The sequence below is a fragment of the Camelus dromedarius genome, chromosome 6 (assembly GCF_036321535.1).
Source record: "Camelus dromedarius isolate mCamDro1 chromosome 6, mCamDro1.pat, whole genome shotgun sequence".
In the NCBI taxonomy this organism is placed as follows: domain Eukaryota; kingdom Metazoa; phylum Chordata; class Mammalia; order Artiodactyla; family Camelidae; genus Camelus; species Camelus dromedarius.
This window is the reverse complement of record NC_087441.1, coordinates 35,915,660-35,930,708: the sequence shown is the minus strand read 5'-3', so window position 1 is coordinate 35,930,708 and position 15,049 is coordinate 35,915,660. Positions and strand designations below refer to the sequence as shown.

Sequence of the window (15,049 nt, the reverse complement as noted above, 5' to 3'; positions counted from 1 at the left end):
AATGCTTTCATTCCTTTTTTTTTTAAAAGGAGGGAAAACAGATTTTCTTAAAATAAAAAGAATAAATCATATTTTCATGAATATGTTCTGAATCAAAAGAAGTAATTTTTAATTGGGATAAAACAATAGGTTCATTTGAAGGAAAGGACACTATAAAGACCAAAACAATATTTATGGATTGCTGAACTTGAAGACTTAAAAGTCGGGTTACAATTTCTATTTTGTTTTTCCCTTTTTTTTTTAACATAAAGAAAAATGTACCCCTTAGAAATAGCATAGCCAGCAAATAAGAGAGCCATATTGTGTCTTAAAACTACATTTCAAAAGGTGTTTTATTAATCATTTCAATGAAATGAAATTTAGAGAAAGATATCTATCAGAAAATATTTGCCATCCTCCTTTTTTTCTTGATATTTGTATTAGTGAGAAAAGAGTAAGGAATATTATGGCTGGATGAGTTTGCTTTGTTTCCAGAAAATAATGGCCAAGAGAGTTCCCTGCCCAACCTCAGAAGCATCACTGTAGCCAGTTTATGGGGATTTGTCCTCCCACAGACCTCTAGTCTGGCATCTGGAGAGCCCTCACAGGTTCTACCCACTCTTAAGACTGAGGCCACATGACTCAGGCTATTATAAACCCTAATACAGAGTGCTTAAGAGGGAGGCCCATGGAAGTGGTGGAAAAGCAAACAAAATTTTACACATAGCTCTGCTATCATCAGGCAAAAAACTCTCCAGGGGGTTTTAGAGAGAGGGTGATGGTCTCCAGGAAGGTTGACAGTTTGGGGACACACTTACTGCCAACTTAACATAGAAGTATTTCATTTAAAAAATATCCTGACATTTCACTACAAAAGAGATTTCATTTTTAGTGAGTTGGCATGAACAGGTCTGAGATAATATAAATTATGAGTTTCCCAGAGATCCAGTAGAGGTCAGATATCAAGATTCCAGTCAAAATGTATTATAACTAATACAGTTATAAATATAAATATTGTTTTTGCTAAACTGCAGGAAAGAATAAAGCTCAAAGCAGTCAAGGGGTTGGAGGGTGGTTTTTGGCATGGACATACCTATAAAATGTTCATTTCTGAAATTTCTCCCATCTCCACCATTTCATTTGTTAACTGTCCCTACTTAAATTAAGAGGAAAGGAATTAGCTCATCAAATAACTCACTCACACCCACCTTTAACTTCACACACCTTGGCCAATATGAAACAAGTTTGCCCAGGCTATACTCTCTTCCATCACGTAGTATTATAAAATATACAACTTTTTATTATCCCTGGACTTTTGGTGAAAAAAGCACTAACTAAACCCGCAATTGTTATCTGTAAGGAGTAACTACAAGTGGTGGCATTCACGTCTCTAATGCTATGTCATTTCTCTCGTCAGCACATTTAAACTACAGCTTTATCGAGGACCTGGCTTCTCCTCCTGGCCTCTTCCCCGCATCCGTCCACGTTCGCCGGCCTCCTCTCCACTCTCCCGCCCGCCTTTCCTCGTCCCCTCCCCTTCCTCCTAGCCCCTCCTCCTTGTTGAGTCAGTGGCTTGAAACTTTTAAAAGCTCTGTGCTCCAAGTAAGAAAAAAGCTTTTACGAGGTATCAGCACTTTTCTTTCATTAGGGGGAAGGAGTGAGGAAAGTACCCAACAGCAGCAGACTTTTAAACTTTAAATAGACAGGTCTGAGTGCCTGAACTTGCTTTTTCATTTTACTTCATCCTCTAAGGAGTTCAATAACTTGGCGTGCCTACTTCACTTCTTTTAAGAGAAAGAGTAAGTTTTAAGAACTTTACCTATTCGTTTCTTTTTCTACAAGTAAAACTTTTCTAAAATTTTTAAATGTGTTAGAGTTAGCTTTGATGTGCTACTGTAAATGGAATGATGAAAGTGTTTATAGTTTTAAAGTTGAAATTGAACGTACGGTATTTATTTTTTGACTGTTAGAAAGTTTTCTTTTAATAACGCAACAGGTAAATAAGATTCAGACTCTTCTGATTAGAATAAAGAACTAATTTACTGGATATTTAGTTCTTCATTTTGCAGTATAACTTTGCTTTTTGGGGTAATCAGTAATAGTCTTAAGTGCTTTGTAACTTTTTTTGGGTTGGGGGGGTAGGGGCCTAGGCTGGGAGTTTGACTGACAACAGCACAGAAATCAAAGTGCAGATTTGCCTAGTGTGCTTGCTATAGAATTCTACGCTTTGTGCTTTTTCATATGGAAATCTTGATTGATGTTTTATATCCTTGCAAAGCAAACTTAACAAAGTGCTTTGTTGAGACCTTGCGGTTGCTTGGCTTCCACGTGGTCCTTTCCTAGAATTTCCCCCAGTATACAAAAAGGTATAAAAATCAGAGTTGTAATATTGAGGTTCTTAAAGCAACAGTAAAGAATTACTTTGTGTTAGTAATCGCTCTGAAAAGATCTGAGACCCTCAAGAGAGCCACCTTTGAGTCGACCACGTTGGCAATTCAGAAGGTGAAATCCCTTGAATGGGTGGTGGTTACTTTCAAAGCATTGAGAGGGAGGACAGACGTTTAGAAAAGAGTGTATGCCAGGGTGCATTTCCAAAACGCTCTCCTAAGACGGGGCTCCTAGAAAGAATATGAAACGAAGTCTCTGAAAACAGCGCCTTAGAGCTAACACGTCCCTCCTCCCCCCACCCCCCGCCGCCACCTTCCGCTTGTCTGAACCTGTAACAGAGTTTAGAGCTCTGGGGCAACTTTTTTGAGTTTGAGCCACTAGGGTGCTGCCAGTAGGCAAGGATAACGCTGATTTGTTATATGAAAGGGTTCAATTTCTTACATGCTCTTATGGGTAACACACATTCTGTTAGCCTGAAATGCAACCGTGCACTTTCTTACCCGATAAGGAAGGTTTTTTTTTTGTCTGTTCTAACTCCACAGACTAAGTAGTTTAAATTCTTGGTGTGATCCTGCAGTTTGAAGGAGAGTGCTGAAAAGCAAATAAAAATGAAAGCTTTGTGGAAGGAGGATGGGGGCCTGGGACCCGGGGGGCGCGGGGCACCTCCTGCCGTCTTAGCATCCGCCCGGCTCGCCCGGGCTCCTACGCTGCCCAAATCTCCCGGTTTTGTAAAGGTTTGTTGAGATGTTTCCCCCAAATCCTTACAAGTCAAACCGAGCGCAGGTCCGAGTCCCGCCACTGGAAAGGAACCGGAGGGGGAGAGCGGCGCCGGGGAGGGGGGCTGCGTGCCAAAGGGTAAAAGAAGAGCAAATGTTAATTGAATTAAATGTGTCAATCTAATTTCCTTTCCCTCTCCTCCCTAACCGCAGTGCCCCCCCCACCCCCAACTTGTTGAATCCTACTGTATAACTCTTGATAAGGAAACCTTCGTACCTTGGGAATTACTGTGACTAACTGGCACTTGTAACTCTTCTGAAAGTTCTCGAAACGTCCCAGGAATGTAGGGGTGGGGAAGGGGGCGCGGAGGAAGCCCCGTAATGAAATGAATAAAGAGCTAATGACTAATGAGACATGCGTCCAAAGCCAAATCAGTACTGAATTCAGAAACTCAACCATCTAGTGCCTAGCAGCGGATCACCCACGCTATTCAAATGTTCACGGAGCATCTCTGATAAACCTTATCAAAAGCTCTCCTGGACCAACGTCGTCCACATCCTGGGGCGTGCCTGTGTTTCTCTCCAGGAGTACAAAGTGGGGGTGGGAAGAGGAGAAGTATAAACTGTTGGAAAAACAGACATGGCTTTACTGAAAGTGGGTTTCTTTTGCTTCTCAAACGAGTTAGTAGAGAAAATGCTTAATCTCACCCTCTGAAAATTGGGCACACTTGAACTCTGTCTTGAGTGCCTCAGGCAATTTGAAGAATAGATTGTGAAAAAAATTTTTGGAAGCCTAACTTTTAGTTTTGTACATAGCTTGCTGAAATTCTGTAACAGTACAGAGATCTCACTAAATTAACCACGTCCCCAAGAATGAAATAAGCCAGTTAGGTAGAAAATACTTTGGAGGAAAAGTAATTAATTCTTCTAAGTAGGCCAAACTGGCCAGAAATTCTACCAGTGGCAGGAATGCGTTCTGTCCTTAGCAGTGTGTACGTGGTGCCCTGTAGTTCCCAGAGCCAGGGTGTAGTTGTCACCTGTCTTTCACCTGGAAAATGCAGTGATAGTGCTTTGATCCTACTCTCTTCACGGTTTAAACACATTCCACATTTTTCTACTACCTTTTATAGTTTATCACCACAGCTGCCAGGTCCACTCAATTCCTCACCCTTTACAGAGTAATTCCCACATTGCTGACCCTCCCTGGGAAACACACTTCCAAGCAAGCATCTAAAAGGGCGTGTTTTCAGATATTGAGAGTTGTTTTGTTACTTAGATGTTTTCCATTCCTGCATAGAGAAGGATGAAAAACTCAGGATACAGCGCATTCCTTCCTTTCTCTGACAATACCCAGAGGTGTAGCTTAGTATGAGCCTCAGAGCCTCTCTCTCTGTACACCCGGGGGAAGGGAATGATAGGAAAGTCACCAGTGATTAATACCTTCTACTCCACCCTTCCTGCTCTGACTTCCCTTCAGCATTCTCAGTTGTTTGAATAGATTGTTGAAGTGTATTCTCACACATTAGTGCAGCTTTGAGGAGAAAAGTTCTTATCTAGTGTTTACCATTGATGTCAATACTCAATATAGATAAGTGAAGTTAAAAAAATCCCCCGAGTTTCTCCATAGGAGCCCCCCCCACCCCCGACCCCATGCCTTGGGATAACTACACGTATTCTCCACTTTGGCTGTCTGGATTCACCATTTGGCTATGTATGTATATACACACTGTGTTTTGCCAAATTAAAGCATAAACCATGGTGAGCCATTTATTTATATATACATATACATACAGTACATACATATATATATTTCCTCAAAAATTTCTTAATATTTTCTATAAACTTCATGTCCAGATTTTCCTAGCTTTCTAAATAATTTCTTAAAAATGTGTTTTACTGGATGTTTAAAATTCACAGTAATAGAGGAAAAGGAGTGATTTTTAGCAATTTCTGTGAAGCAGATACATTCCATAGGATATGATTTTTTTTCATGATTTGGAGGAGATGCCTCCAAAGAGAAACACAGAGACAAGCAGACCCTTTCATGGTCTTGTCTCCCTATTAATTGATAAAAGGTAAATTCCTCCTTCTCATAGATCTCTATGAGGTTGCTAAAAGAGCACTATTGTACTCATTACAAGAACATCTTGAAAACTTAGTATTAGGAAATTGTTAGTCATTTCTTACTTGCTGTTTTGCTAAAGAAAGGATGCCAAAATTAAAAAATAAGTGGGCTATATATCTAAAGACCATTTAAAGAGCAATAGCTAGACTTTACTGAGCTTTTACTAAGAGCTTGCGTGCATGAGTTACTCAGTACTCACTAAGGAAAATAGACTAGTCTTAATACACTTGTGAGGGCTCTGAAGATGGGTTTATGTCAACAACATCACTGGGCCGTTCACTAAAAAGTCAACTCGGAGGTGAGATTTGGGGGAAGCACCAATAACTGATAGGAATAACATTTTTCAAGTCCATCACCACAATCAAAGAACTCGGCTTTTGGCCTGCAGCTCTGATGTAGGCTCTTTCCTCGAGCACCCCTAAAGTGACCATGAGAAACTTCTGTTAGTAGCAGAGTTGAGTGGCAGCTGTTCAACCAAGGAGGGGATTGTGTGTTTGGTAGGCGTCATCTTCTCTTTGGATGGAGTCCCTCACTCCTCAACTCCCATCTTATCTCATTGTTCTGTGGAGGCTGATGTAGGTTGACTATGTGATGAAAAAGGGTGAGAGTCTGAGGAGAGAAAGGCTTGTTAGTGTGTTTCCCCCCTCTGCAAAATCAATGCCACCCATCAAATACCTGCTGAAATGTAGCAGTATCATTCTTTAAGGGGAATCTAAGGCTAATCAGGGAGCCACGAGGCAGAATTTTAAACAGAATAAAATGTTTACATGGAATAGGTTTGATACACCACAGAGTTAGGCTGACTACCCAGGTACACGGAAGCAGTCTTCTAATGAACAGGAAATATACATTTTCCATGGTACCTGATTCAAACCACTTAACTGCCTACATATACTCAAACTACACAAAGATTATATTAACCAAGATTGATATCAGTTATTGCTTTTCACCTTCAGAGCCCTAGTCTTACCCCCAAGATTTATCATTCTTGAAATAAACACAAGTTTTCACAGACTATTTCTTCCATTGCAAGACACCATGGTGTTATTTACTCTCAGAGACAAGTGAACTGTGTAGTACAGTCAGAATTAGAATACTGCAGAATTGGAACAGGACAACACAAGGATTTTGTTGTTGTTGTTTTAAAATATTAACCCATAGAACAGCACAATAGTGAAACTGAGTACACATCTTATGATACCTGATGCTGCTCTGCAAGAACCCCAATCCCTACAACCTTGTCTAGTAAATTCAAGAATTTGTTAAGGAGACTTTTCTTAATTCAATCATATTGCCTGCTCAGGAATCATTTAAAGCATGCTGTTCCCTTCTTGAGCAGTTATCACTTAAAAATTTAATAGTCTGTATAATGAGATGCTGACTGTGTAGAGAGAGAAGGATATTTTTTTTTTTTTTTTTTACTGTGAAAATCCCTTTTCAATTAATTTGAAACTTCGGAAGTTTGGGGTATAACTACAATTAAGAGAATCCCAAGGAGAGAGTAAACAAAACTGCTGAGACCTGGGGCCTTTTCTGATTTAATTCATTCAGTAGATAGTTATTCAATGTCTCCTTTAAGCATTGGGGATAAAACAGTGGACGAAAGAAACCCCCTCATGGAGCTTGCAGTCTAGTTGAGGAAAGCAGATAGTGATAAATGTTCGTCACGGAAGCAGAAAAGTCATAAACAGGTAAATATATGTCAAGTAGAACTAAGGGCCATTAAAAAACAAACAGGGCAAGGGGAATAGCAAGTGTCAGGTCTGGAATGCTGCTGGCTGATGAGGTGAGACCAGAGCGAGCCCCTGGAGGGAACAGAGCTGATCACGGCAGATCAGAGTTTTAGTTTTTCCCAGATTGACTGTTGGAGGAGAGTAGATTGGCACGCAGGGTAACTAGGCTCTTAACGTAAAACCTGATAAGAGGTGATGACGGCCGAGACTGGGTCGAGAGCAGGGGTGACGGTGAGACTCGCAGTCTGTTTTGGGGGGAAGATGGAACCTAGAGCATTTGCTGTTGGACTGAGTGCAGGTTGTGTTCATTATGAGTGGGGATGAAAATGACCAAAAGAGCACCTGGCTGTTGTAACTGTAGAGGAATGGCCACAACGGGGCCCGCTCGAAGACATTTACTGCAAGGGAGAGGGGTTCTTATACAAATTAAAGAAAAACATTAGGAGGATTTACAGTTCAGTTTTGGAGCTTACAGTTTTTTGGCTTTAGGATATTAGAAACACACACATGGCACTTCCCTTCCCCACCCCTCAAAAAAATCCATTAAATAATTTTATCACAAAACAATCCTACTTACCTTTATTTTATTTTAATTCCCCACTTTCAACTCATTACAGCGTCTCTTCTTGGAAGAATCTTTCAAATGGGAAGTAAAATATTCTATAATTCATCTAATTATTAGAACATTAATGACACAGTGACTTGACTGCAGCTTTGGCCTGGTGATCTGTCTGTAAGGCTCTGGAAAAGGGGCAGTCAGAAGTAATTTAAAATGGGAGGTTTCTTTTCATTTTGAATAAAAAGTATTGGAGTCCTTGTGCTCTTGGGGAGCAGCAAATGGAGGTGGAGGACAGAGTGCTGTGCAGTGGAGGGTGAGCTCAGTTCTCAGGTGCCCAGAGAGCCTCTGCCCCTCACACTGACACCTCCCCTCCCGTCTGCCTTTTTAGACACCCTGTCCCTTTCTGCTCTCCTGACTTGTCCCCACTTCTAAATCTTTTGAATGAGAGAGCACCAAAAATGTCAAGAAACCATTGTTTGCCTGTTGGCCTGAAGCCTTACTTTAGAATCACCTGGTTCATTTGTTTAAAAAAAGAAAAAAGACAACAAAAAAGTGATTTCCCAGCCATCCCCACCCCATCGTATTCTTCCAAACTTGTGAGTGCCAGGAATGTATGTTTTTAACAAATGCTGCCAAGTGATTGTGATGCTATTCAGGAACCACTGCAAAGGGTCCAGAGGGTCCTTGGACAGGTCACACTTGGGGTGCCTGTGGTTTTTGGCCTCTAGTCTAGAGGGCTATGAAGAGCAGTGGAAAATGTGATCCAACAGAGGACACAAGAAGTACGGTCCAGCTGCTGTCAAGCATTTATTCCTAATAAGATCTTTGCACAACTCCTTAACATGGGCCTTAATCTACATACAAAGTTCTATGTTGGGAACCTAGAGGTGAGGGCATGAATATATAGGATATATTCTGAACTGCCATGATTTTCTCATGTATCACAAGAAATATACCTGCCTCATACTGGTGAGCATGAATGAGGTACATAGTTCGTAAATCAACGCGAGGGATCCTGTAAACATATAATTATGACCTCTCCTTATAAAAAGGCATTAACTTTTCAACTATGACTTAGAAAAATGAAAATATTAATGGGGGTGAGGGGGCAACCAGTTAATAGAACTTTTGGTTCACAACAAAGTGAATGGCAACCAAAAAGAGTAACTGTTTTTGTTACCTCTCCTTGAGAATCACAATCATTACAAGCCATCACATTAAGCATTATCTGATGGGATCTATGACAGTGCTAATGCCAGGTATCTACACGTTTAAGGGATACCGAGTGTCCAATTGGGTTATTCATCTTATTCAGATGAAAGAGCCTAACTCATTAATGCAAATGACAGTTGGGTGGGTGCTTAAAAGACACGTTTGCAATTAAGTCACTGGTATATTAATAAAGAACTAATACCCAGAGAACTGCCCAGTGACCCAATTCACATACTGTGGCACTATAGGGTATTTCTGTGGAATCTCGGTATTACAAGAAAGTCAGTTTTTATTTTCTCATAGAATGTAAAGAAACTTAGTAATTAATTGCCACAAGCATCTACATAATTATATTTTACTTTGATTAACATTGAAACACTGACCAAACTGACAACTTCTCTGTGTGCCTGAAACACGTTAAGTTTTTCTTAAGCTCAGTCATTTCATGCATGTGATGAGATGTGTGCAGTTTATCATTTTTTACTTGCTTGTTTTTGTTGTTCATCCACCCTCCCACCCCCCACAATTGGAGTATTGAGCAAAAGCAGATGACACTGGCAAAATATTATATTCTCTACGAACAGAATTAGGGCCAATTTACACATCATCACATAGAAAACTATCTACTGATATAACTCCAAAAATTCTGTTATGTTTGTTTGACCCTCATGGACTGTACTTCATTCCCAGTGTAGTATTTTCTGCTAAATTGTAGGGTTTTTTTTTTTTCATCTTTCACATTCTCTCACCATCAAACTATCCATCAAAGCTAAATTACTCCCTCTCACTTCAGGCTTCCCCTGGCTGTTTAACTCTTTGTCAACCCTACAAGCCCTTGTTTGACTGCTCTTTCCATAACATCAATTTCACTGTCTAATGTGTCACTTCACAATGTAAAATACCCTTTCCTAGAGGGGACACTCCCTTTTTTATGACCCCTGGGAGGCGTGATTTCCCTGCCCACCTGCCTCCCACTCTTACCCCCTGCAGTCTTTGGCCCTGTCTCTGGGCTGTGATCACAGATACCCACTGACTGCTAATTTTGATGGCTGGTGCAGTTTCAGTTCATAGAACAGCCATCTCTTCTTTGTTCCATCCAGGAAATCCCAGGCCAGGGTTCCAATTCATTTTTTTCTGGCCTCTGTAGCCAGGAGGTACAGGCATTAGACAGAAATGTAATACTGCTTGGAAGGGAAGAAAATTCTCCTGGATTTCATTTACTTCCTACTAGGAGAAGATGGCTCACAGTTCAACACCAGATGAAAAAGTTCTTTAAATTCAGACAATGAACTTATTTCCAAGGAGCCTATGTAATCCTACTTGTAGTTACACTGTTTAAAATTCATTACCAAGCTCCTGGGAAGTCTTTGCTTTGCTTGCTTTTAATTTACCAAATAATCTTTGACTACTTCATCCTGTTCTGAATCCTCCAATTACTCTCTGCTGAAAATTAGACTATATTCTCTCTGACCAACACATGTAATGTTAATGTTACTTATTTCTTCCTAGATTTCAGCCCCTGCTAAGATTGTATATTATCAAAATATGGAAACATTTCTAGCTTTAACCCAGATTTACTATAGTTTTAAGACCAACGTCATGCATTGGGAAGCCTTAGTCTTGGGACTGAAAAGTTTTTTCCGGCTCTACTGATAGCTGAATATTGCCTATACACTTATGACTTCAATTTTCATCAGTTAAATGGACTGTTGGCAATTAGAAGTATAAACTGAGCTAGATAAATAACTTTTGGGATTCTTGTCATCTCTACAGACTTGAGGCTATTTCTTATCCCCAATAATGGGGAAGTCCTAGGCTTAAGATATCTAGGTATCGATAGGGAGTTAAATGAGTGTGTAAACTGAGGGCCCACAGCCCAGTAAAGGAAATTGAAGGTGGGCAGCAATCAAAAGATAAAAGTTGATAACTCACAGAGAAAAAAATGTGACGAATGTGCATATGTCCATGAATAACTGAAAAATTGTGCTGAACACTGGAATTTGACACAACATTGTAAAATGATTATAAATCAATAAAAAATGTTAAAAAAAATAAAATAAAAAGATAAAAGTTAATCATTTTTTGCTAGAGATAACCCCTTAAAGTGATGTTTGTATTTCTCAGGCTATAATTAGTATTGAAGCCAACTATACTCTTCCATGAAATGTGATGTGCCCTCAGCCTTTGTTTTTGAAAGTAGATTCCTGCATCTAGTTATACATTGTGTTAAAGTGGTGTGTTTCAGTACCATATTTTCCTCCAGGCAGAAGACAGACTTGTGAACCACATAAGTCACTGCTTAAGAAGAAACAGAAGTATAAATGACCACAATACAGAGTATGCATAAATTACACTTGAAATACCAAGGAGAACTATTTCAGGGTACAATTAGGAATAAAGTGTTACGTGTACTGGGATTGAGGTTTGAAAACAGGTTGCGTGCAGCGTGCCTGTGCATGGGTACGGGTGTTCTTACCTCGATTCTTAGGTACCCATGCTTTTTGAAGACCTCGCATCAGCATTTTGCTCAGGCGTGCAGGCAGACACAGGCCTACCAGGCAAGAGCTGTCCTCATTTGTCAGATGGCTAAAATAAGCAGAGGCACTTAGCACAGGCAGCTTCTCAAGTCACATGGCAAGGCAGTGGTTGAGCAAGTAATACATCTTCGCAAGGTTAAGATTGCAATTTATTTGGCATGTGGGCTCTGTTGTTTCTAAGATTTAGCATGTCTCAAGAAAATTTAAGACCTCTTTTCAGGGGAAAGTGGAAGAGTTTGCACTTGTGGTGTTTCTGTTTGTTTGTTTGTTTTGTTTTTTGATTTTTGAAGAGTGCTAGAAAGAGGTGAGACCTTTTTGCAATATTTTGACTGTTGGCTGAAGGAAACTATATGTCGAACTAATGACTTGTAGTTTGCGATCATTTAGTCATCTTTTTGTTTCTTTTCAGGCGGTGCCCAGAAAACATGGGTGACTGGAGTGCCTTAGGCAAACTCCTTGACAAGGTTCAAGCCTATTCCACCGCTGGAGGGAAGGTGTGGCTGTCTGTCCTTTTCATTTTCCGAATCCTGCTTCTGGGGACAGCGGTTGAGTCAGCCTGGGGTGACGAGCAGTCGGCCTTTCGCTGTAACACTCAACAGCCTGGTTGTGAAAACGTCTGCTATGACAAATCCTTCCCAATCTCTCATGTGCGTTTCTGGGTCCTGCAGATCATATTTGTATCTGTTCCCACACTCTTGTACCTGGCGCATGTGTTCTACGTGATGCGAAAGGAAGAGAAACTGAACAAGAAGGAGGAGGAACTCAAAGTTGCCCAAACCGATGGTGCCAACGTGGACATGCACTTGAAGCAGATTGAAATCAAGAAGTTCAAGTATGGCATTGAAGAGCACGGCAAGGTGAAAATGCGGGGGGGCTTGCTGCGAACCTACATCATCAGCATCCTCTTCAAGTCTGTCTTCGAGGTGGCCTTCCTGCTGATCCAGTGGTACATCTATGGATTCAGCCTGAGTGCTGTTTACACTTGCAAAAGAGATCCCTGCCCGCATCAGGTGGACTGCTTCCTCTCCCGTCCCACCGAGAAAACCATCTTCATCATCTTCATGCTGGTGGTGTCCTTGGTGTCTCTTGCCTTGAACATCATCGAACTCTTCTATGTCTTCTTCAAGGGTGTTAAGGATCGTGTCAAGGGAAAGAGCGATCCTTACCATGCTACCACTGGCCCACTGAGCCCCTCCAAAGACTGTGGATCTCCAAAATATGCTTATTTCAATGGCTGCTCCTCACCAACAGCTCCCCTCTCACCCATGTCCCCTCCTGGGTACAAGCTGGTTACCGGAGACAGAAACAATTCTTCCTGCCGCAATTACAACAAACAAGCGAGTGAGCAAAACTGGGCTAATTACAGTGCTGAACAAAATCGAATGGGGCAGGCAGGAAGCACCATCTCCAACTCCCACGCACAGCCTTTTGATTTCCCTGATGACAACCAGAATGCCAAAAAACTCGATACTGGCCACGAACTACAGCCTCTAGCCATTGTGGACCAGCGACCTTCCAGCAGAGCCAGCAGTCGCGCCAGCAGCCGACCTCGGCCTGATGACCTGGAGATCTAGATCCAGGCTTGAGAGCATCAAGATTCCACTCAATGTGGAGAAGAAAAAGGTGCTATAGAAAGTGCACCTTAGGTGTTTGCTTAGTTCCAGTGGAGGTGGTACTCAACAGCCTTGTCATGAGGCTTAGAAAACAAATACATTAGAATACCTGGTTCCTTGGGGGTGTTAGGGATAGGAAGGTGGGTGGAGAGGGGGGAGCTGAGGGAGGTACATGTTGGTATTTAATGTAGTTGATTCAGAGAACCTAAGTTCTAAATAAAAGATGCATTAGGCTATCCATAGGTGAGGGCTTTTCCCCACATACCCCCCTAAGAATAGTTCTGTGTATGTGAAAGAGTGGGTGATGTTTTTGGCTAGATACTTTTTTGTTTTACCAAGAAACTGAAATAACTTTGGCCAGGAGAAAGTAATTCCTGAACATCTTATTTCTCTTTTTCAAGAAAAAGACAGAGGATTGTCCTTATGTCCCTGCAAGAACATTCCATTGTTAAAATTTGCACTTTGAAGGTAAGCTTTTTCAGCCTGACCCTCCAGGTGTCAATGGACTCGTGTGCTACTATACTTTTTATTCTTGGTATCAGTTTAAAAGTTCAGACAAGGCCCACAGAAGACTTTCCATGCATTTGCACATCTCGGCCATTCACATTTACATTCTTTTTTACATCCACTTGCAGATATTATTACCATCACCTTGCATCATTCCTCAACTACTATTCACATTCATTTAGTGATTTCCCTAAACCTTTTAAAACAGTTGGGATGTCACTTAACATTTTGTGAGTTAGAGTCAGGGAAGAAAGCCATGCTCAATATTTAACAATCACTTGTATGTGTATGTGTGTGGAAGAGTGTGTTTTATTTGTCATGTATTGGTACAAACAGTTGCAGTATATATTCACAAACACAGATTTGAAAATAATGCACACATGGTGTTCAAATTTGAACCTTCCTCATGGATTTTGTGGTGTGGGCCAATATGGTGTTTACATTATAGAATTCCTGCTGTGCAAGTAAAGCACATTTTTTTTTCCCTAAAATATTTTTTCCCCAGGTATCCTATCATGGATACTGGGTTTATTAATTATGATTCTCTTTTTTTTCCTTTTTTCTTTTTTTTTTTTTTTAGAATATAGCAGTAATGCTATTGCAGAAATGAATGATTTTTCTTTTTCTGAAATATAATCATTGATGCTTGAATGATAGAATTTTAGTACTGTAAACAGGCTTTAGTAATTAATGTGAGAGACTTAGAAGAAATGCTTAGAGTGGGCTATTAAGTGTGCCTAAATGAATTTTACAGTAACTGGTATTCTTGGTTTTGTTCAACTTAATATACATTAATTCAGAACTTGTATTTGAAGTTTGACAGTCTTTTGGAGTAACCAGCAACTTTGATATTTGCACTAAGATTTTATATGGAATGCAAGAGAGGTTGAAAGAGATTTCAGTAGTACACATGTAACTAATTTATTTGAAATATATCCGAAGGAAATCTACCAGTTTCTTCAGATGCCTTTTTAGAACTCATCACAGATGATTAGTGAAAATGCAGAGTGTCATACTTTTCTTCTTGCATGTCAACAACATAAACGATTTTGTACAGTGAGAAATACTAATTTGTTTGACATTCCATGTTAAACTACTGTCATGTTCAGCTTCATTGCATGTAATGCAGACCTAGGCCATCAGATCATGTGTTCTGAAGAGTGTTCTTTATTCAATAAAGTTTTAATTTAGTATAAAGATAGCCTCCATAACCGTGTGATTTTTAAAACTTTTGTTGCATCAACTTTTATTGCATCTATTCACGATGATCAAAGACATTTCTGTTGGTTGGGGATTTGGGCAGAGAAGATTCACAAGGCTCCAGAATCTTTAAAAGGACAGTATTTATTATTAGCTCAGTTCCGTGCAACATTGACCAACATTTTTGGATATTTATTCAATGGAGAAGATACAGTATAAAAATGTTAAAGTTGGAAATTAAGATTAATGAGATGTGTGATAAAATCTAAAGGTACTACCGAGTAATTTAGTAGATCTCTACATTGACAGAAGTAAGCATAAACAGATGGGGGTGCGAACGTCTTAAAGCTAGAGAGCCTTTTAGATGTAAAAGAATTAGAAGAGTCAGTTTGAGTATGGTTATGCTCTGTGACAAAAGAATGAAATAAATATAATCCTATTATTCCAAGACATTGTGAAAACACAGAAAATAAGATTTAA

General features: G+C 40.1%; 1 protein-coding gene across 1 annotated transcript; it reads left to right on the top strand.

Moving 5' to 3' along the window:
- Positions 1-1,578: 1,578 nt before the first annotated feature.
- Positions 1,579-14,566, top strand: GJA1 (gap junction protein alpha 1). Its single transcript, XM_010979171.3, has 2 exons — positions 1,579-1,778; positions 11,659-14,566. Exon 2 carries the CDS (start codon positions 11,675-11,677, stop codon positions 12,821-12,823), a length of 1,149 nt encoding a protein of 382 aa, XP_010977473.1. The 5' UTR covers positions 1,579-1,778; positions 11,659-11,674; the 3' UTR covers positions 12,824-14,566.
- The last annotated feature ends 483 nt before the right edge of the window (positions 14,567-15,049 follow it).

What these genes read in the sequence shown, in the direction of transcription:
- GJA1 (XM_010979171.3), top strand. Translation starts at nt 11,675, where the DNA reads ATGGGTGACTGGAGTGCCTTAGGCAAACTCCTTGACAAGGTTCAAGCC.